General features: G+C 38.6%; 1 protein-coding gene across 1 annotated transcript; it reads right to left on the reverse strand.

Annotated features, from left to right (window-relative positions):
- Positions 1-1,893: 1,893 nt before the first annotated feature.
- On the reverse strand, positions 1,894-21,977 carry hrasb (HRas proto-oncogene, GTPase b). The gene is made up of 6 exons (XM_007571774.2): positions 21,671-21,977; positions 10,505-10,643; positions 7,625-7,803; positions 6,000-6,159; positions 5,223-5,347; positions 1,894-4,569 (listed from the first exon to the last, which is right to left on the reverse strand). Exons 2-5 carry the CDS (start codon positions 10,613-10,615, stop codon positions 5,228-5,230), a joined length of 570 nt encoding a protein of 189 aa, XP_007571836.1. The 5' UTR covers positions 10,616-10,643; positions 21,671-21,977; the 3' UTR covers positions 1,894-4,569; positions 5,223-5,227.
- Positions 21,978-22,126: the final 149 nt, after the last annotated feature.

Genomic DNA, 22,126 nt, shown 5'->3' on the forward strand with positions numbered 1-22,126 from the left:
ACCAGAACAAAATTTCCTATTAAAAAGCCTACGACAAATTTTACTTACAACTAAGATTATCTTTTTCAAGACTCTTACAAGAGTAATATTGTATAAATGTTGTCTCCAGTTGAGGTGGAGCAATAAAATAAAACACAATAACAAAGATGACCTATTTTAAGGTCAACGGCATAGCTTCCTTTAAGATTTACTGATAAGGGAATATGCACTTAAAATGATCTTTCTTTAGGTTTTAAGTTTATATTAAAAACTATGGTGTGTGCATTTAAGAACAATTTTTGCAGATTGTACATGTGACAAACTCTTTGTTTTAACTGTATTTAAATGTTCTTGACCCACTTTGCTTCACTATGTTATCACATTTTGCAATCCTAATCAGGCATAACAGTAAGATGACCTGCCCAATACTTGTGCTGATTCTCTTCTTGTTCCCAAAACAGTCCTAACCAGTTAATAGACTAATTAGAACTCTGAGGGTGTGCTGTAGAATCTGTTACCATGATGTTAGCAGCAAACCTGTTTAAGTCATGTCTAGTTTATTTAGCATCCAGATTTAGCTATAGCAACACAGCTATTCTTACAGTGGTCCACACCTCACATGATTCATATATTTTCAAATAAATTCACAGGTGTTCTAGTTTAAACAATACATTTGAAAAACTCAAGTAGTGAGGAGCTTAATCTTAGCTGAAAGCTGTCCTAATGTCACGCATTGATTGGATGCGTTTGTTTAGCACATCCAGCATATGACCTTGTTGGGGGTTTTTTTTTAACTCTCAAACCGGTCTGGTCCTGAAACTTTATTTTTTTTATTTTATTTTTTACCTTTTGTCAGGAATCTTTATATTGCTGAAAGAGCCAAAAGCCATGCCCCCCGTCATTGGATCACCATCCTTGGATACGTTTGATGCAAACAAAACCAGCAGTCATAGAGATGCTTTGACCTAGATTTCTGGGTATCCCAATGCGGACCTGGTCAAACTTTCTGTCTGAACCTCTGTGATCACAGAAAGGTTATTTATGCTTTCTCTGAACCCAGTTGGGTTTCGTCTCTGGGTTCCTATATGGCTCCCACAGGTATCCTGTCTGTCCAACAATGTCACTGTGAGGCTGGGGCACTGCTGGATCTTTAGTGTGCTGTAGTCCAGACATTGTTGTGGTTCCTCACTCGAGAATCCAGAACCGAATTGCGAAACGATGGTATTGCTAAATAAGATGTCTCGTCTCAACCACAGGCAGACCAAGGCAAATAAAATAATCATGCAGGAACTTTAGAGATCAGGTTGTAAATAACAAATAATGCAACTTAACCCAAGTTGCCCAACAATCCGTGTATCTATAAATGAATGTGTGCGCGTTTGTAAGTGTAATTAGATGAATGTGGATTTAGAGTAAAGCACTGGAGTCAGAACCAGAAAAGCTCTTTGTGAGTTCAGCCTATTTGACATTTTTTTTTAAGTGTCTTTTAAGAATTTACATTTAAGCAGATATTACATGTGCCTGTTGTTAAGGGCACACTTTTTTTTCTTATAACAAATCTTTCTTTTTAAAATTGGTCTGATGTAATATTCTAATTTTAAATGTCATGCTTTTCCTCTCAATTAACAGAAATAAAGGCCATCTTTGTGAATATGTTTCACAAAGTGATACAATTCTTTAAATAAATGAACCTTTCAATAATATTCAAATCTATTGAATGACTTTGCAGTGTTCTTTACATCACCTTTTCACAATGCTATGACCAGCAAACAGATCTATATCTATATCAGCCATTTATCTTGCTCTATAGTTTGGTGGGATGAATACAGTCCACAGCCTTTAATTTATTCATTTCACGCAATACACGCATCGGCCCGTAGGTGGCAGCAGAAAAAAAGAAAATTAAAAGTGGGAAAGATTCATCTTGACATCTTTATTCTTGTCCTGCAATACATTTGCCACATTTTTTTTTAAAGAGTAAATACATTTTAAATAGCTACACAGCTGACATTTTCACAAAATTCTTTCACGCCTCTATTCCACGGTTTGCAAAGGGAGAAACGAGCCTTTGAACTCGTTACATTTGTGCAAACCATCACCTGCCCCATCTCAATGGTCCATACAGTCTTTGTCATGCTTCCCAAAGTTTTAAACAAGTCCGTATGATGTAGGTGATTTGGTGGCCGAGTTTTGCAACAACATGCTGCTGCTTTTTCTAATGTGATGGAGGGTTGTGGGGAGGTTGTGTGCATAGATTTGTGAGACTATGATTATACTATGGGTGAACTGTTGTAAAAATAAAAAATAAAAATAAAGGGGGGAGAGGTCTTACCACCACAACTGTAACTCCATGTTACAAACTCCAGTTTTTTCACCCCTCCCCCCCAGTTAAAGGTGGGGTCAATGATAATCCCCTACATCATCTCCATAATCTTAACACAAAGTGTCTTTCGAACGAAATCTAAAAGACCCAAGCACATTCACAGTTTGTGTCTTTTCTCTGGAGGAGAAACGAACAAGTAATTAAAAACAAACTGGCCACCAGAATCCACGTGATAACCAGACTGGTCAATATTTCTGGTTTTTGACTGTACAACAATCAGCTAAGACCAGACGTAATATAAAATGCAGCCAAGTAAAAATTGAAATCATTCACTGAAACCTGAAAATATGCCCAAGATCCACAAGTGAAGCAAATTTCAAAACCTGCTAAAGACATTTCCACATCTGATAAATCAATCCGGTAGATTTTCATAGAATGTAATTTTTTTTTTAAACTAGTTCCATTTTGGCAACAGGTTTTATACCAGTTCATTTCTCACTTGACATGCATGTCATGTATTTTAACAAGTAAATATCCAATCCAGAAAGATGCTATTACAGAAGAGCAAAAACATAATAATAACCTGTAGTGTTTTTTGTTTTTGTATGATTTTGTTTAACACAATCATATATTTTCAGATCAATCAACAAAGAAAATAGCAAACATCACCTCTGGTAGAGCTTGCTGCTAAGCATGAGGTAAAAACTAGATAAAAGATAAGGCAAAAATAAACACATAAGTCTCATTTAGGCAGCAAACGAATTAGTTATGGAGAGCGCAAGCCTAGAAGCATTAAAAAAAAAGTACAAGCAACACACTCCTGTAAACCACCATCAATCATCTGTTTCATACATTAGTCCCACATGTACAGTAAATATGGTTTCATAAAATAAGCACCTGACTTGCTGTCGCCCCCTTAAAAGAGCTGTAGGTGGCAGAGAAAGAGGAACTTGAGGATAGAACGGTGTGTGTGTGTGTGTGTGTGTGTGTGTGTGTGTGTGGGGCAAAAAAAAAAAAAAAAAATAAAAATAAAACTGACGGACTCTGAGGCAGGACTTGTGCGCTACAACAGTCTGCAACACCAACTTCTGACACACCTTACTTTGGCTGCCAGGACAAGTTAGATGAGCCCTTCCTGGACCTTGGTTCCTGAGCCTTTATGATTTAAACAAGCAAATCTTGCAGTCTGAGAAGAGGAATCATTCACGAGTAAGCGCTGTAAACACTAGTTACAGAAATGAAATGTTGACGTTTTGCACGCGCCGCAACTTTCCTTGTGAAACCAAACTGAAATGGAGAAGAAGTCTAAGGAGGTGTATTTCCAACACTTGAAGTTTGGAGGGTGGAGTTCTATTGCACCAGAACGTACGTACGCTAGCCGTCACAATTATTATTTTGCAAAGACATTTCACAATGAGACATTTGTAATTAGTGAATGCAGCTGCATCCTTGAAATGAGCCCATTTTAGTAATCTCCCTTCAACACGTCTATCCCAAAAGAACCTTCTACCATTTCAAAGAGAAGTCAATAAAAATACCACAGCAGGTGGCGTGTGAAATAAGCACTGTTCCAGTGGCTTTCAAATCTACCAATCACAACAAAAATCCACACTTTTCCTTTACAGTTTACACTAATTAGTAAGAAAAAAATACGTTTTTTCTCTTTTTTCTCTTTTTTTCCCCCAGTAGAACAGTCCAGTAACAGGAGCCGCCCAAGGAAACCCAGCACAGGTAGAGTGAGTGCATGGAGGCTGATTATTTATGCAGTGTGACAAGAAAAAGTAAAAGTTCTTTCCAGTTGTTTTCCCAAATGAAAGTCAGTCAGTACTTCCAGAGGCTCTGTAGGGAGAGGGGGATTAGGTTTCAAGGCAAGAGGGAGGGAGTAGGAAACACCCCCTCTTCACAACCAGTGTCGAGACTGAAAACAATAAGTTAGCAAGAGAAACGTGGAGCAACACAGCTTGTTCCAAGTCGTTAGTGGTGTTGCTCACAGGTCGATGCAGACCAAAACAAAACAAAACAAAAAAAGGGGTAAGAAATTAGGAGATGGGACCAATCCAGTTCAGCTAGCCACTCGGGCAACAGTCCAAAAAAAATCCTCTTTTTCATAAGAGTCTATGGTTCAGTCAGCCGTGTTGGTTTCCTTTATGAGCTTTCACTTCAGTCATCATCCCTTAGTTAAAGTCCATGTGTCATCTTTAGGTTGTTTAATCCATCACTTCTCGACTTTATGCCGCAGCATTTCTCCTCAACATGTGAATGGAGAGCTGAAACACAAAACAACAGAAGACGGCACTGAAATGGTATCATTTCGGGGAAAAAAACGAACAGAATTCTGTATTCAGTCACATGCAGGACCGCTGAACGGTTTATACACACGCAACATGGGTATGAAAGTTATGGTCATTTTGGAATTTAAATGATGCAATTGAAATTTTTTTTTTTTTTTGATTTTCAGTCTTGAAAAGCAATATACCCTATCGTGCTGGATTCCATATTTAGAAACTTGTGGAGGGACACTGAACCAAATTGGGTGTGCGTAATTTTGACCACATGTGGAATAGAGGGAAAATCCCAGACAAACTAGAGAAGTCAAGCTCTGTCCTAAAAAAACATTGTTTGTTGTATTATTAGAGAATTAATGTAATGCAACAATTATTTGCTGAATCCTTGATTATATGGAGTTTGAGTATTGGGCTAATTACCCAGGGTGCACTCTGGCTCTTGCTCGCCGACTGCTGGAGATAGACACTAATCCCCACAACTATGCACAAGATGAATGGATGGATACTTTAATATGAATTGTTAAAAAAAAAAAAAAACACACACACACAGTTTCCATACCCATTCATACCCATGGTGTATGCAAACCTTTTACCGGACCAATGGAGGGACAGTTACTGAGTTCATAATGTTTTACCTGCATCACGATACCACACATCTGCAACTCATACAGTCCTGGCCGCTCTCATCAGGTGGGTTCAGCTTCCTCAGCTTGTGCTGTCTTATTTCCCTCACCAGTGTGTAGAAGGCATCCTCCACTCCCTGCCAAGCACACACAAACAGGGTTACAGAAGAAATGGAGGCTCTTACCACGAGAAAAACCAAAGGACCACATATGTATCTTTTATAACTAGCAGCAGGTGTGCACATCAGCTGATAAAACTACCATGGCAACCCCATTCACCGCTTTATGGCAAAACCGTGATCTACATGCTAAATCTTTGGGTTGAAAATGCGAGTGACAAAGAATCAACAGGTTCCAGCCTGAATGCGAGTGTATAAGTGCCTACAAAATAATGTGTGACAGTGAGTCACAGACAGTGGGAGCTTTGCTGCAACTGTTCCTAAGAAGGCTTTATAAATGATGTAGCTCTACTCTAGGCCAAGGTAAGCTAGCCATGACTCACCGCCTGAAGCATAATAAAAATGTTCTCGGCTACAAAAATTACATCACACCACAGGCCGTGCACCGCTTTGTGTGCTTGAATATGTGAAAAGTAAAATGCTGAGACCAAATTTAGAGTGCTGCCGGCTGTAATGGATCCGATTTCAACGCATAATGCAAATGGATATTTGCCCAATTAATACATAATACAAAATATGACTTGAAGGTTTGCGGAGATGGGGGGGAAAAAAAATGCGAATCATCAAAAACAGAAACAGAAAAATAGAAAAACAGATTCTGAACACCTACCTGTCGTGTCTTAGCCGAGGTCTCAATGTAAGGGATCCCGTAGGAGCGAGCAAGCTCCTGGGCTTGCCTTGTGTCCACTGTGCGTGCTGGGAGGTCACATTTGTTTCCCACAAGCACCATGGGTACATCATCAGAGTCTTTCACGCGCTTGATCTGTTCTCTGTGAATTGAAAGATTGCAGAATTTGAGATTACATTTTACATAAAACAAAAAATAAAAAATAAAACTGTTTCTCCCAACAGGTGATCTAAGGATTGATGAAGCTAAGGATTAATTGGGGCTGGACAATACTGGCAAATCATGTGATTACAATATCAGCTGTGAAAAAATACAACAACAAAAAACAAACAAACATATTTTCTGTACCCTGCATTGTGTTGCATCTGTTATAGCGAAAACGAAAGCATTGTTGATATGCAAAGCACAAAATCCTAAAACTTTGAATACAAAATGCCACCAATTATTACATTCAAAACAGTCTGTGGTGATGTTCACATTGCACACAATACATGCCAGTGATACACTTGTGACATATTGCGCAGTCCTTTGTAGTAGGCAGTAATCCACAATAACATGTCCACTACGTCTGTGGAATCCTCCTGACTCCGTAAACAAGCACAGCCCGGCACCTCCACAGGAGAAGCAACCCATCACCCAGGGAACTTTAGGACCCAGAGGTAGAGCCGTGGCAAGGTCTACGCTGGGCTGTGCTGCACTGCTGAAGGAGGACGGTGGGGAGAAACAGAGGAGGGGGGAGGTGGAGGGATAGACAACAGGCAGGCGGCAAACAGCATTACCTCATCACTACAGCAGCAAGTGCCAAACGTTGTGCAGCCTGGGGGCGGAGGGGGGCGAGGGGGGCGACTGAGTGAGAGCAGTGGGTCACATCAGATCAACTCATGTACAGCAGGAAGCTTCTGCCACTGTCAGCTCAGTCAATTTTCATCCTAATGCAACACTATAACCCCACATATATGATCCTCTCCAGCAGACAGTCAGCACTGCTATTTTAATGCACCGTCATGAGCTACCAGTAGGACTCGAGTGAAAAACTCGACCGTCGCCTATAAAAAAAAAAAAAAAAAAAACAGACGAGGGCTATTTTAATAGCTCGAAAGCTCAAACTCTTCCTAAATCTGTTCTAGCGCCGATTCTACGCATTCTGCTTTCAACTGAGCTGTGTTAAAAGCTCTGAAATCACAGCCTAATGCGATGAGAAAGACAACATTTGGCGAAGATAAAGAGCCCTGTCATCTCTAGCAGAAACTCTCCCCCACTTCCCGCTGGCTTTCTCCTTTCCCTGTCCTTGGGAGCGTTACCTCTGCCTGCTCCTCTAATTGAGTCAGGATCAATTTCATTGGCATCACACTGTAAGCCTCCAGTTGGGGGCTAAGCTTTCTTTAGCTTGTGTTAAACGCTACAGCATGACATCACCCTACTACTGCAGAGAGCTGGCACACTCACACATTGACACAAAGCCCTCTGAATCCAGACCCCACAGGAGCCCTCGCAACATATTCATATATACGTGTGGACACGTACAAAAAGGCTAAGAAGCAGACTAAACAATGTTCTTGTGTGTCAGACATACTAACAATGTGTGTATACGGATGTCTTCAACAAACCTGTACTGGTGAATGTCCTCAAAAGACTTGGTGTTGTTGATTGCAAAGACGCAGAGGAAGCCCTCTCCTGTTCTCATATACTGATCCCTCATGGCGCTGTACTCCTCCTGACCTGCAGTGTCCAGGATGTCCAGCAAGCATGTCTCCCCGTCGATCACCACTTGCTTCCGGTAGGAGTCCTTCAGAAAAAAGGAGACACTCAAATGTTTCAATTCATGCACCAAAAACAACAACAACAAAAAAAAAAGCATAGTACTCCAACAGTCCTGAGGAGGACGGTGAGGGGAATCATCTCTGAGTTGTTGCAGAAACTGAACAGTTGAACATTTAGAGAGTCTTTGTAGTTCGGGAACTGCAACATCAAAAGCAGAACCGTCACACTGGTACTTATAGCTTTCTGCAACACATACCGTACTTAAAATGCTGAACTGCTGCAATGACTAAGAAGACACGGATGGAATGTGCGCATTTAAACAGAAAAAGTCCTTTTTCTGACCACAGTTATAGATTTAGTCAAATTTAATAAGTCAGGCGGCAGACTGGGATGTTCAAAACATGAGGACGCTCGAGTGTTGTTATCACAGTGCAAAAACAAAATGTGAAGGTTAATCTTTGAAGACACTGAACAAACAGATTTATAAAGATTAATTTCATTTTGTTAATAAAAGAAAAGTTCCACCACCACAAAACCAGGAAATTAGCTGATCGCCTGTTCCTTTAGTACGGCCCTGCCAAATGTTGTTTGTCCACATTGTACACAGGCTTAGTAATTAACCTGCGTGAAGTTAGATTGAAATTGTTGTTAGATTACAGGTTTCTGTTTATTCCCTCTGTTGGCAAACCAGTTCTGTTGTAACCCATCATTGTGACTATCCAAACATCCAGTGTCTATGCTGGAAGGAACAGAACCGCCAGCCAGCATTGGGAGTTTCCCCAGAGCGATTAATCACCTGTTGTGTTGACATTGGACTCATCCAACCCGAGAGACGGATGCTGGAACTGGGTCACCGCAGACCCAGGCCAAGTTTAAAAAGTAATCAGTCGAACCTCGAGTAAGGCGTTCCATGTTTTACTAAAAGCCTCTATCCGGTGTTGGTGAAGTTTACTCATCAGCTTAGGCCATGAAATCCTTTTTCTTTTCACTCCTGAGAAATGACTAAACTCAGAATTTTGTGAGATTTTTTTTTTTTTTTTTTATAGATAAGTGTGGCAGTGAAAGGCTAGCAAGCTATTCAGACATTTGATGACTTTGGCAACTTAAGTCAACTCAAAATGAAAGTGTTTGTATGAAAGGGCTACAAGCCTCAGCGGATCTACAATTTCACAACGGTCACTCGGTACCTCTTTTTCCAGCCAAACAAAGGCCATGGAGTTACATAAACTGCGCCTGGCAGTGTCACCAATCCGCTACGTAGGCTGTAATATTCCGGTGTGTTTTAGCTTTTGCAAAAAAAAAAAAAAACAGAGTAAACCTTTAGATTCTGTCAGCTGTGCTACAACATCAAACAGAATGTTTTCTGATCCTCTTTGCCTTCAAGGGCTTCTAGCTGTTGCTGAAAATGAACCCTAAGGAATCATGTTTGGCTGATTCACCAAATCAGCTGATGAGGGAGATTTATACAGCATGCACCTGACCAACCTGTTAGCTTCCAAGACCTTCGTGAATGTTATCATTTTCCCCCACAAGAAGTCCATATTAAAGAGATTTTTTTTTTAAATAAATAATAAACTGTATCACAAGTGGAGGAAAATTAAATGACAATACATAGAAACATTGCCTAAATATGTGAATTACAAACAAATAGTTCAAGGGGGATCTGATGCAGGCTGCTACATATCCCAGCTGACATTGTCTTGCTGTTGGGTCACCGAGTTGTGAGGAAGGATGTCCAGCAGAAAGATGGACGTGGCTGGATTTTGGTCATCCATCTCAACTTCCCATTAAATCTTGGCAGATTTTCAGATCACATGAAAAATGAGGGGATCAGAGGAGCAGCGTTATCGGAGCCAATGTTTAGCCTTCCAACATGCAGTCACACACAAAAAAACATGGAATGCTCTCCCTTTGTTTGTTCGAGCACAGGGGCCAGGAATGCAAATACACAAAAAGGACATTGTCTGGCCAGAGGCAGGCGTGGTGAGAAAGTGAGGGAGAGAGGGGAGACTGACAGAAAAAGAGAGAAAAGAGAGGAGGAAAATATTCTCCCTGGCTGCCTTCTTGATACAAGCATTGCAACCTCTCCCTCCATGTTAGATCCACGATGATGTAAAATGTAAGGGTCGCGCAAACTTCCTCAAAGTCTGACCAGTTTGGAGAATCGACAGGAGATCCGGTGCATTTAGTGAGAGAAACGTGGCTCAGATCAAGCCTTCATGTCAGCGAGGTTCACAGTATGCTCTGTGCTTCTGCCATCCAAGCCGCTAAAATGTCATGTCAAAGCATTTCCACAGCTTAGAGTGCATTTAATGACACGCCAGACGAAGATCCTGAGCGACCTGAGCTTTCTCACTCAGGAAGAACCAAAGATTAATGCAGCTTGCTGCTGTAATTTGCCCACGAATAAAGGCAATTACATGAAATTGATACATTAGACGTTTTTCTGTTTAATTATTTTGATAATATGGAATATTAGGCTACCATACTGTGAAAATCTGATTCGAGCCTCTATGCCCAATCTTTCCATAGTATAAAGATAGATTCTAAAACTAGAGATAAATCATCCACCATTGAAAAAACCCAGAACAAATACCAAAATACAACAGTTCAAGAGGGAATAATTATCATTATTATTTCTTTTTAGCATTACGATCTACTCTGTGCCACTTCAAGCTCTGGGTGACATATCCACAGGAATAACAGAACGTGCAGTGCAGTCATACCTCTATGGTAGGGTCATATTCATCCACAAAGTGGTTCTGGATGAGCTGGATGGTGAGCGCACTCTTGCCCACGCCTCCAGCTCCCACCACCACCAGCTTATACTCCGTCATGTTTGCCGCTGCCGTCCACAACGCGACGCTGACGGAGAGAGGAAAGAGGGCGTTAAAAACGAGCATGCTAGGAAAAGACTAAAAGTTAAAAAAAACAAAAAACAACAATGTTTAAATTAAGAACCAAGCCGTGAAAAGTTTTCGAGTCATTAGGTCATTCATGACATGAGGTACAGAAAAAACATCCGATGGCGGCCTTACTGGCCGTTGGCGAGAAAAAGTAGCGTTTTACATGTGTTTGAGTAGGTTTTCAGTGGGGGGAGTGGGAGGGGGTTGAAGTTGAACCTCTCAAAAAAGGGGAATGTGAAAAATGTGCCGACGGTACTCAGTGTTCCCATCCTTGACCACAGTAAAGAGAGAGCATGAGAGTGGGAGCAGCGAAGGAAGGAGAAAAGAAGGAAGAACACAATGACACTGGCAGACGATGGATCCTCATCACTCAGGCTTCAGATTACTAAAATCTGTCTTTTGACCTTGATAGACGGAGGCCACAGACACATACAGGGGATCCAGTAAGACACAAATTCAATGAAACAGAATCTTTCCTTGTTTTTACCTTAAATTTTCTCCACAGTCAACATCAGCAGGAATAAAAATTAGGAGATTTTAATGGGGAGTATGGTTTAAATTTGTTTTTCCCTTTAAATTCACGCATCGTTGAAATAATACATTCTCTTAAATAAGCATATACCCGTCACTAATATTTGAATAAATGTTCTATACCTAGCTGGAGAGTTTTGCAACAACCAATATTCTTCAGACAAAATATGTTCTTGATCTTCGACCACTATTTATTTTTTTCATCAGAAAAGGTAAAGTTTATTTGATTAATTGGTTTTCTGGCACATACCTGGCTTTCAAGCATAGTTCAGACATTTCTGAAGACTTGAGGTCAGTGGACATTCCAGAGGCTAAGAGTTAGCCCACTGTATCATTTCCAAAGTCTGCTTTGACATGAAGAACCAGAAAAGGCCTCAACACCATTGTTCCTTTAGCAGTGGCGTAAGTTTAACATACCCACGGACTCAGAGGTAACCGACAAGAAAGGCACCTGCTCCAAAAATGGACGCCACCCATCTTGACTGAAATTTGCTCCTCTCCACAAGGAGAAGCCAAATGCCTTCTGGAGAAAACTTTAGAAGTCAAGGGTTGAGGTATTTGACCACAATTACAAGAAGAATGTTTGGAGGAGTAAATGTGTGACTTTCAGATAGATACAAGATCGTTGAAACAACTTTCAGGAAAGGTGGTGGCACATCAAGTTGAGGGTATGTTCCTCTGCTAGACGGTGCATTTACGATTGGCTGGCGTATACGAAAAACATAAAAGGACCACATCTAAATTCTTTAGTTTAATAAATTATATAAAGTTGTAAGTCTACGAAGTGCAAAAAGGAAAAAACAAAATTGTGACTAACTGTCACTATGCGCCAAAGACTGACTTCATAACCAAATCAACATTATCAACAGTGAAATACTTATCCAATAACTGGGAGAATTTAAAACTCAAACACTGACATGCATGAAAAAATCTGGTTTTATCTAAAAAATAAATAAATAAAAAGAGCTAAAAAAAAAACAACCCTTATCTGTCATAAGGACAACGGCGTTCTCACGGATCCATTGACTTACAGTTAAGGGGTATAAGAATTTCCTTGCTTCTTGTTGAATAGCATAAAGTACGAAAGATGTTGATTAACAAACCTATAGTTTGTTTTTATATATAGTTTAAATCATACCATTGGTATATTTCTCTATATAGAAAACAAAAGCTAATAGAAAGAAGAGATAGTCGCACAGATCCAATGACATCAACAAACTGCTGCACTGCTCACCTGTAAAATTCCAGGTGTCGGCAAGTGGAAAGAGTAGACATGGATGTTTTACACAATGTTCTGAAGTAGAGTGTGACTCAGTTTATGAAAAAATTACAAAAAGGTTTCTAAACCTATGACCTGAGAATGACACCTCTACCCCCACCCATAAAGGAAAAAAAACAAAAAAAACAAAACCCTAACTTATTCACGGGCCCATAAAAAAAAAAAGGAAAAGAGCATAACCTCAGATGAGGATTTTGTCAGAAACAGGTTCATGACTAATGCCTGTGCGACCAGCTTCAGACAGTCCCCGATTGACCAGGTGATGCCATCATGATGTCACCTCTCATTACATCAATTAGGAAAATAACGGGGATTTCTATTGACGTCAAGACGTTATCGATATTAATCAAGTTATATTTATATCAATTGTGTGTTTGTGTCAGATTTCCTGTTTGGCAAATTGGACTGATTGATATTTAATCATAGTTTTAAATGTGCGACATTTGTAAATGCTACTTTTTAATGCACATTTAAAAAAAAAAATAAAATCAACATCTATATCACATTAATCCTTCATCCTAAGTGTACGTTTCTCTCATTTCTTGCTGTTTTGATGAAACACTCAAAGAAATAAAAATAAAAACTAGCTGGGACTAACATGCATATAAGGTGTCCTTGCCTAATGTTTTGTAAAAGGTTTAAAAAAGAAAATCATTAACCCACACCACCTGTTACAGTGTGTATCCAGTGCATTAAGGTATCATTACAGGCAAGGGTCACATATGCCACTGAACCTTGTGTGGGCAAAGAAAAGTCTTCTGCCATTTGAAATTCACTGTTCTGTCCATTAGACAAACTCTTCGCTTACCAATGATTTTAGCTAAAATTCAGTTCTATTGTAAGAGCAGAAATACACGAAACGTCGTCCCCGGAGTGTAGTTTCAGAAAGAAGAGCAGCAATTCTCTGAAACGGAGCAACATGTCAGAGGAACAAAAAGAAAGCGAATAACTACAAAAACCGCCTTCATGTGGCAAATCAAGTGGAAAGTGAAAAACAACTGGCAACTTGTCACATTTGGTGTTATCTTTGGGTGTGGTGTTGTATTATTAGAATCTCAGAGCAAAAAGGCTGTGTTATTTGCATACAAACTGTGTCAGTGTGCTGTGTGGGCAGACTAATATTAGCCAACAGAACGACCAGAATGATGTTAATGATTGACAGGAAAGCAGGGCTCCATACTAAAAACGGGCATTAACTGCTCTCGTTTAATCGCAATGATACACTTTATGTTCCAGCGCAACATCCCCAATATGCGAACCTGGGTGGAACGCGTGGCACGTAATGCTCCTTTTTGTAAAAACACCTAGAAACCTTCTAACTTCATTGTGGACTGCAAAATCAACTAAAGTAGCTTATTCTGAGTTGATCGCAAAGATCTGAGCAAGTATCGAAGTACAATCTTGTCATCAAGGTATATCAAAGTTTAAATAAATAAGTAAAAAGCAATAAAAAAAGCAACATTTTTCTATTATGTTACTTGTTTAGTGCTGCTCCTTCACCACATGTGCTATGCACTGTTGTTCATAGGAATACTAAACCTTTCCTGTGCTTAGAGTATTTTGTTCTTCTACTTTATGTATATATATATAAAAAAAATACCAGTTTCAAACTTCTTTAATTAATGTGTTTTATTTGAGCAACATAAGGTATAACTGATGCTTTTCTGTTCTGAAATTACAGTATGATCACCATGGGAATCTCATGCTGGTCCATGTCTGCACGTAACTGGTTGAAATTTGGACACCTGCACTTTAATAATATACAGTAAAGTCTTTTAACAGTTTTCAATTTATTGGGTTTTAAAAATAATAATAAAAAAATACCAGCCAAAATATATATTATATATATATATATATATATATACACACACACTTATTAGCAACATAAAAGGTAATTGATAAATACACTTACATATATAGTTAGTTGTATTACACATTCAACTTCAATTATCTCTAGTCTTTTCAGCTTAATCTGTTTATAACAAACCACACTTGACTTAATCTAATTGGATAACCTGACCACTTCAGTCATTTTTATCTAACCACCATGCTCAATGGTTCAGGTCCTGTTAGTAGCTTATTTACAAGCACTACTATTAATCAGTTTGGGACTTTTGTGTGTGTGGAGAACTGAATTACTCGGTAACATACGATGAGGAAACCAAGCTCACCAGAGTTTGGCATGGCTGCTTGATATAATCACATTTTTATGACAACTTTAACATCTGAAAACCTGAAACAAATTAAGAAGTCAGTCATTCAAAGGAAAACTCTACTGTGGATTTTTATACTGCGTCACTTTTAGGTTCGAGCAATTTGATTTGTTTTGCAATACTGCAATCTGTTGAATTGGACCACACACCATTTTGAAACGTATGTCGATCAGGGTAAGTAACAAAAAAAAAAAAAGTAATTAAGGCAGAGCAAATATACACAACCCCACTTCTTTGTGAGGTCCAAAACTCCTAATACTGTATATAAAGACATTTTTAATGTTTTCCCCTACTAGGCAAAAATAATTATTCAATAAACATTAATTTATTGTTACAAGTGCAAGAAGTAGCATGAAAATTAAAGATATTAAAGAATTCAGTAGAAAGGGAAAACGTAGCTCAGAATCCTGCATTGTCAATAATAATTGAAAAACAATCGACATAAAAAACAAGAAGTATAAAATTCTAAAAAAATAATGAATGCGACAACTGTGGCTAAGGCTGCCCAATATTAGCAAATGTGATAAATTTGATGAGTGGTGTGAAAATGATATGAGTTGTGGTAAATAAATAAATAAACAGTACTAATGTGTTCCCGCTTTGGGTTCATAACAAACATATGGTACTATGCAGCTACTGAGAAAAAAACAAAAACAAAACAATACATTAAATGTTTCCATCTCAACAACATTTTATTTTAAAAGTTTTTTTCCCTGGCCGATATTGCCGTTTTGGCAGTAAAACAGCTGAGTTGCAGCATCTTAATGACTCGGCCACTTACATTTTCATGCTGCATTAAATAACAAGTGTCACCAAATATATTGCAGACACAGAGAGGCTGAATGCACGGCACTTAAAAAATTAGCTAACACTTACTTTACCTCAGACACTTCTTCACAACACACACGCTGTATAGAGTGATACTACAATAACAATAAATTAGTGATATATTGTGATGGCCAAGTCGTCACTCCTGTCCTACATACATCTGTGTATAAGAGCTGCTGAAGCACAGACTAAAGCCGTAGCCTAAGTTATGTGAATCTCACCCAAAGTTTGGAATGAGTTTGGCTTCACAATGCTCTCAGCTCTGTGTTTGTTTATGCTCATGCGTCTTCTCATACCATGCTTTTATCTTCCACTAAACTTTTCACTAAAATGCTTGCACACAGAACCCTACAGAAAGGACAGCTTCAAATCTTCAGCTTGCACCATCAAATGATTGAAGTGGAAATTGAGATGTCTACAAGAATACAAGATATTGTATATATATGTTTTGTTTTTTTTACCTTTTTTATTTAGGCATAGTTTCATTTGTTTCCTTAGGTTTGGTAGCATTTTATTAAATACACTCTTCCCTCTTCAAGTCCATTGCATGGCAGATGCACTCCTGTTATTTAAGCCTGAATTTATTTATTTATTTATTTTACAAAATATTCCACTCCTTTCCTTGAGACACATATTTGTTCATTCTGCTCAGATATTTGTAATTTCAGCAATAGCCCATCAATTTCCCATAAAGGTCATATTTGTGCAAGTCCATTTTTACATACCCGCAGAAAAACAACAATTTGAGTTTAGATGGCGGTTTTCTGGGTGAACAAGACCCAAAACGTCCCTACAAAGTAGCCAATTCTTAATTAAATCTGTATCTTAGGCACATATCTTATTACTAATAAGCTATGTGTACTCTCTGAATTGTGTGAGAATCAAATATATTTATATTTTGTTGCGATGCAGCTTCACATATATGCTAAATGTCAAGTGTTGGAATATTTCCGAAGCTCAAAAATGTGCAATCCTGTGGCCTTGTCCAGTTATGACCAAACCCAATCCACCAAACATCTGACCAATAGGGAGGGGGCATCTGGTTTAACAAACACAGACCGCTACTGTGACCAAATATGTTTTTACATCTCATGGATTAAAACTTACATTTTTCCCCTCTATTTGTTCATGCTTATAATAGAATATAAAATTAAAAATATTTTTATTTTCTATTTTTAAAAAAAGCCAACACAACACAATTAGTACAAAGAGAAGGCTAAAATTTCACACAGCGAGACTAGTTTGTGGCATGACATAGCTAGAACTCAACAAATGATCAAAATCTAGAGTCTTAGGATGCTAATTCAACCTGCCTGCGTCTGCTGCTGGGAGACTAGAGGAAGCAAAGCAGACACTCATGCCATCTTCCCACAAACTAGGCCATGGGAGCATCTGATTAATAATCCACACATACATATGGAGATGAAGAGCAAAATGAATCATTGATGGATGCTGTCTGGTTCCTGGAGCCACTTGTTGTCACTGGGGGCTTAAACCGAGCTGGTCTTCGTGCAGATGGAAAGGAGGCATGAAAACACGGTCCTCTGTGTTTGCAGAAACCTCATCCACTTTACTACCACACAGACGGAGGAAGCAGTTGAGCTCTTTGTTAGAGATGCTGGAAATTGTAAAATTTACAAACCTGTAATTTCATCATTGTCTTTGCTAATTTCAGCTTCATTAGTACAGTAGTTGCGGTCTTTTATGTGAACACAGATTGGTAAAGTTGCAGTCCAACATCTCCATGTGTTTTTTTTTTTTTCCTTCTTCATAAAGCAATCAATGTGATATGCAAAGTGTAAAGTATTAACATTTGCAGTTGTATTTGGCCTTTTCTATAGGTATAGGTAGAGTAGTGTTTGTTTTTTGTAGCTAAATACGCAGATGCATATTTAGCTACAAACGATAAAGTGTACCCTAAAGGAATGCTGTTATTGCATTTTAAACAAAATGTTTATTGTCTTATTTTAAAAAAACCCAAATTGAATTAATTGGTGCATCTATTAATGTATTTCTAATATTATATTTAAAAAAGCCTTAAGTGGTTAAATAAATTAAAAAAAAAAATCTGACAGAATGTGCCAATTTTCTATCCAATTAATCAAATATAATAACTAAAATAATCATTAGTTACAGCCCTACATGACTATGAAAAGATAAAATGATGTAGTTAACACAACCGTGCAGCTTGGGTGCAATACTGAAGCAGTAACAGTGTGCTGAGAAAGGGTAACTTCGTCTCTGCAGCAACCAAACATGCCAAGTGGCGTCGATTTCTGTTCCAAAGTCCCCAAAAACCTTTGCAGAGACGCTCCCCATCCGATGAGGGAACACTACCCCAGCATCTATGCGTTCAAAGGTATTTATAGCACACCACCTCCAGCATGGGAAATTAACATTTCGTTTTGAAACCCTAGAGCATCGCCTGGACCAAGAGGATAACCTTACATGACAGCTTACGGAGGGTGCAAGCGCGGAGAAGCAACGGGTCGGTGGGAGGGGAGATCCGCTCTCACTGCATGTCAAGAGCACAACTACCACACACAAGAAGGGTCAACGTGGAAAAGAGAAAATGTGTAGATACCACCAGCAGTATGCTAGGTCAGAAAGAAAATAAATAAATAAATAAACAAACTTTAGTTTACACAAACCTCAACGTCATCACGATCTATTCAATTGCACAAGAAGCAAGACAACTGAATCCGTTATATCCTCTATAAACATACGTTCCCTCCATTAAAGTGCTTAATTGGTTATAGAATCCATACAAGCAGAACCACAGCAGAGATAATAGATTTTTAATGGCGTAATGATGGTAAGGAGACCCTCTCCTGGGAAGTATCAGTCAGATAGTGAGACTCCGAGAGCCGGACTAAAAACCTCGACAGTCCGCCACACCCTCCCGCTGTTTTCCAATGACATCATCATCATCATCATCCTAAACAGGACTGAAACAAGTGCTGACCGGCAAGTAAGAAATGACGAGTTGTCTTTCTGAGAAAAACATAACAAAAGCACACGAGGATGTGAATTTAAGGAGCACGCTAGAACGAGGAGGCAGATCTGCTCATTTAAAGAGATGAGCAGATAATTTTCATTTTCTTATTCGACATCACACCTACATGTGTGAGTGTGCACAGGCCAAAACGCTCTGCTCTTGAAAGGCCCTCGAGTCCAAGTGACCTTTTCCCTACTGGGTCATCCTTTCAGCTTGTCGGGCTGGGTGGGACGACACAGGCGGCAGGCTAGAGATGAAAAGACTAGCTGACCCCCCCTCCCCATATCACACACAGACACAAAAAAAAAAACCCAGCCAGTTCGAGGCTTATCAGACCGCAAACATCCCAAAACTTTGAAGTTACGTTGTTGTTTTCTTTTTTTCCTTCTTCTTCTTCTTGCAGCTGGAGGACTTGGTGAATCCTGAACCCAGACGTTTTAGAGAAACAGAAACCTACACTAGTAATTATCAGTCATATTTCAGAAGAATTACACTTTTTCAGAATTACTAATCTACAGTAGAAGGCAGACAATATATATATATAAAAATCTGTGGTATGACTGGGCTTAAAATAACTCCAGAGTTTCAAATCTGCTATTTGAAAAGGGTAGTAAGCTTACATTGTTTGACAAGGTTATTTTTTTGTTAAAAAACTATAACTCGGGAAAAGTCTCGCTTCTTTTGGAACGCAGTTTGGTAATATCAAGGCCACATCTGATCCCAGAACAGGACAGCAAATTATATTCACACCTTTATCTCTGGCCTTTTTCCAGCTGGCTCCTTCCTTGGCTTTCAAGGAAAACTGGAAAACTGTAGAAATTTAGAAGCAACCCCAATATAAACGACTCTATGACTACCTGATGTTCACATTAAGGCAGTACAATATTAGGAAAACTCATAATTGTGCTGTTGTTGCCGAATATGGCAATGAGGACAATGGTTTGGAGTAAACCACATCTTCTCTTCCTCACTCTTTGGGTATTTTGTCAACCAAAAGCTTTAGCATCTCAGATGCAAAAAATCTATATTAGTCATGTGCGTCAAAGGCAGAGAAAGTCAGTCCAGCTATCCAAATATATTACTTGGTTACAGAGCTTGGATGCATAACACTTGAAATATAATACCATAGCAAACAATGCACCCAAACAGTCCATTGCAACGGCTATAGCGTTCATGCTGATGCTACCATAATTACTGTGATTGGATACATTTCATTTCGCATTTCAGCTTCGTTTTTATTGTTGCAGCTAAAAGTAGCTTTAATAGTATTGGATATCTTACTTCTGGAGAGATTGTGAATTTTGCTCCAATCACTTGATTAGAGATTCAACTACTGGCTAAGTCCCTGAAAAAAACCTTTGTGTTTGTTGTTTTGAGTTGTAGTTTTTTTTTGTTTTTTTTTTTAGAATTTTCTATAACCGATTTGTGAGAGAACACCCGCAAATCACTCGCAATTTTTGAATCAATCAATATCGTAATTTCAAATATCCGTGTTGCTTTATCTGAAGAAGTATGTGAACTGAATTGTTCTTTTTTTGTTTCCAGGCAGAATAGATAAAAGGAAAGAAAATTGATCAGGATGCTGCCATCATCATGTTTCGTTGTGGGGATGCTATTTTTCTGATGTACAATTCTGTCCCTAGTTTGTATTTTCTACATTTTCTGCAGTGACTTGTTGCTGAATATCAAAGTTTGATTTGCCTTGAGACGAGTCAAATGAAAAAAACAACAAAAACATTAAAAAAACCCACAAAAAAACACCCTTATTGTTAGTTTATATATTCAAGTATCTTTATACTAAAAGTTAAGAAATTTGGTGCATGATTACATAAGCTGGGCAAAGTAATATTGAAAGCAAGAAAACTGTAAGAGATCAGCAGTTGAGTACACATCAGCTTCCAGGTTTTAGAATCTAGTTCACATAAAAATAGCTTTTCTCCCCTCTTCAAAAAAAATATTTGCATGTTTGCTCTCAACAGTAAATCACTCCAAATGTAACAGAAGTCAGCCTGTATCATTTTCCCTCCTAAATAGTTGTGCATTGATTATCCACACAATTATACTTCATCTTACACGGACTAATAAGCTTTCCTAGGGCAACAGTCTGTCCCCATATGTCTGGTCCAGAAACTGAATGTGTTTATCTGCCATATTCAGAATACTCTATCACTGTTTTTAAATGGTGAAATTGCATTTTATATTATGCAATATGACCTTCAGACTGAATAAAGACACCGTTTCAAGTCAGTTAGTTGACATTTATTCAAATTATTATGTAGCTCATTCATAAGGAGTTGAATGTTTCAGAACATCTAAAAACCTTTTTTTTATTAAGCCATTTTTGAGTCATACCTTTTGACAGGATACAATAAGCATTAAAATATAGATTAATCCCAAATTAAATCTTTTAAAACACTACGTTTACATTTTTATGTTACCCACTTATCTTTGTGTGATTTGAAAATAAATTAGTTCAAGTGCATTTGAAAACCATACTTATTAGGACAGCTGAAAAGACATTACTGATCGATCGATTTTCTGTCCAACTTTAGTTCTAACACATTTTCGGAAAATGGATTGTTGCATGCCGTTTCTATAAATTCCTTGTAGAAACATTTTGACTTCCGCAGTGATACGTTCAATTCTTACGGAGTGAGATGGGGCGTCACCCTATTTGTCTGTGTTGCCAATATCTGCAAATACTAAGGATTCTCTCAACATTACTGAACATTTACAAAAAGAACGTTCACTTTTTTTCTAGATGTAAATAGCCTCCACTTTCTCTTTCAGAGTCGGATAAAAGGGGACACCCAGTGACCATCATATCACTTAATTTCCAAGTTCTAACACCACAACTATTTTGTGTGTTTTAGCAAAACTCGACACAACCCGGCGTCTAATTATTCAGGCACAAATAAAAGAAAATATCAGTTATGAGCTGTGTAGAAAAGGTTTAGGCTTGCCGTGGGCAAGTAAAAAGATGTTATGATAGCTAGCTAACACGTTTTAACTGTGGACCGCAATCTTATGCGGTGTGCAAAACACCGAAAGCGTGTAAAAAGACGACACATACCAGAGAAAGAAAAAAATCCCCTTTGAACACATTTCTAACCCAGGAATGTGAAGTATATACTCACAACGAGCAGGGGTCTAATTACCGACAAAAGCGATGTTTCGTCAGTCGCAGAGGAAGAAAGAAATCTTTCAATTCCGTTGCCACAGTTAGATGGAAAAACAAAATGTTCCTGAGATCTGTCCAAACGTCTCTTCGGGTTACCAATATCCTTTATTTGCCAATTTAGTAGCTGATTTATTTTTCAGTAGGTAATACGCAGGGAAAAGAATCACTGGTTTTCAGTATGATGAGCCCGCGTAGAACAATGTGCTTCCACAGTGAGAGCGGAGCAAAGGAGATGAGGAGTACAGAGCCCACGCCCAGCTCTATCAAACATAGAACCGCCCAGGTTACTGGTCTGTTACAGATGCGTTCAGGGACTGTAAGAAACATGGCCACTCCATGAAAACGCCCAAGTACTACAAAAACAAATTCAAGTTTACAAATAGGCATTTGAGTTTTAAAGACAACGAATGCC

Source organism: Poecilia formosa, unplaced genomic scaffold, assembly GCF_000485575.1.
Source record: "Poecilia formosa unplaced genomic scaffold, Poecilia_formosa-5.1.2 Scaffold287, whole genome shotgun sequence".
Taxonomy (NCBI): Eukaryota; Metazoa; Chordata; class Actinopteri; order Cyprinodontiformes; family Poeciliidae; genus Poecilia; species Poecilia formosa.

What these genes read in the sequence shown, in the direction of transcription:
- hrasb (XM_007571774.2), bottom strand. Translation starts at nt 10,615, where the DNA reads ATGACGGAGTATAAGCTGGTGGTGGTGGGAGCTGGAGGCGTGGGCAAG. An exon ending in AATATGACCCTACCATAGAG is followed by an intron (nt 7,804 to 10,504) that starts GTATGACTGCAC and finishes TTTTTTCTGAAG; the next exon opens with GACTCCTACCGGAAGCAAGT. An exon ending in CCTCGGCTAAGACACGACAG is followed by an intron (nt 5,348 to 5,999) that starts GTAGGTGTTCAG and finishes TGTGCTTGGCAG; the next exon opens with GGAGTGGAGGATGCCTTCTA.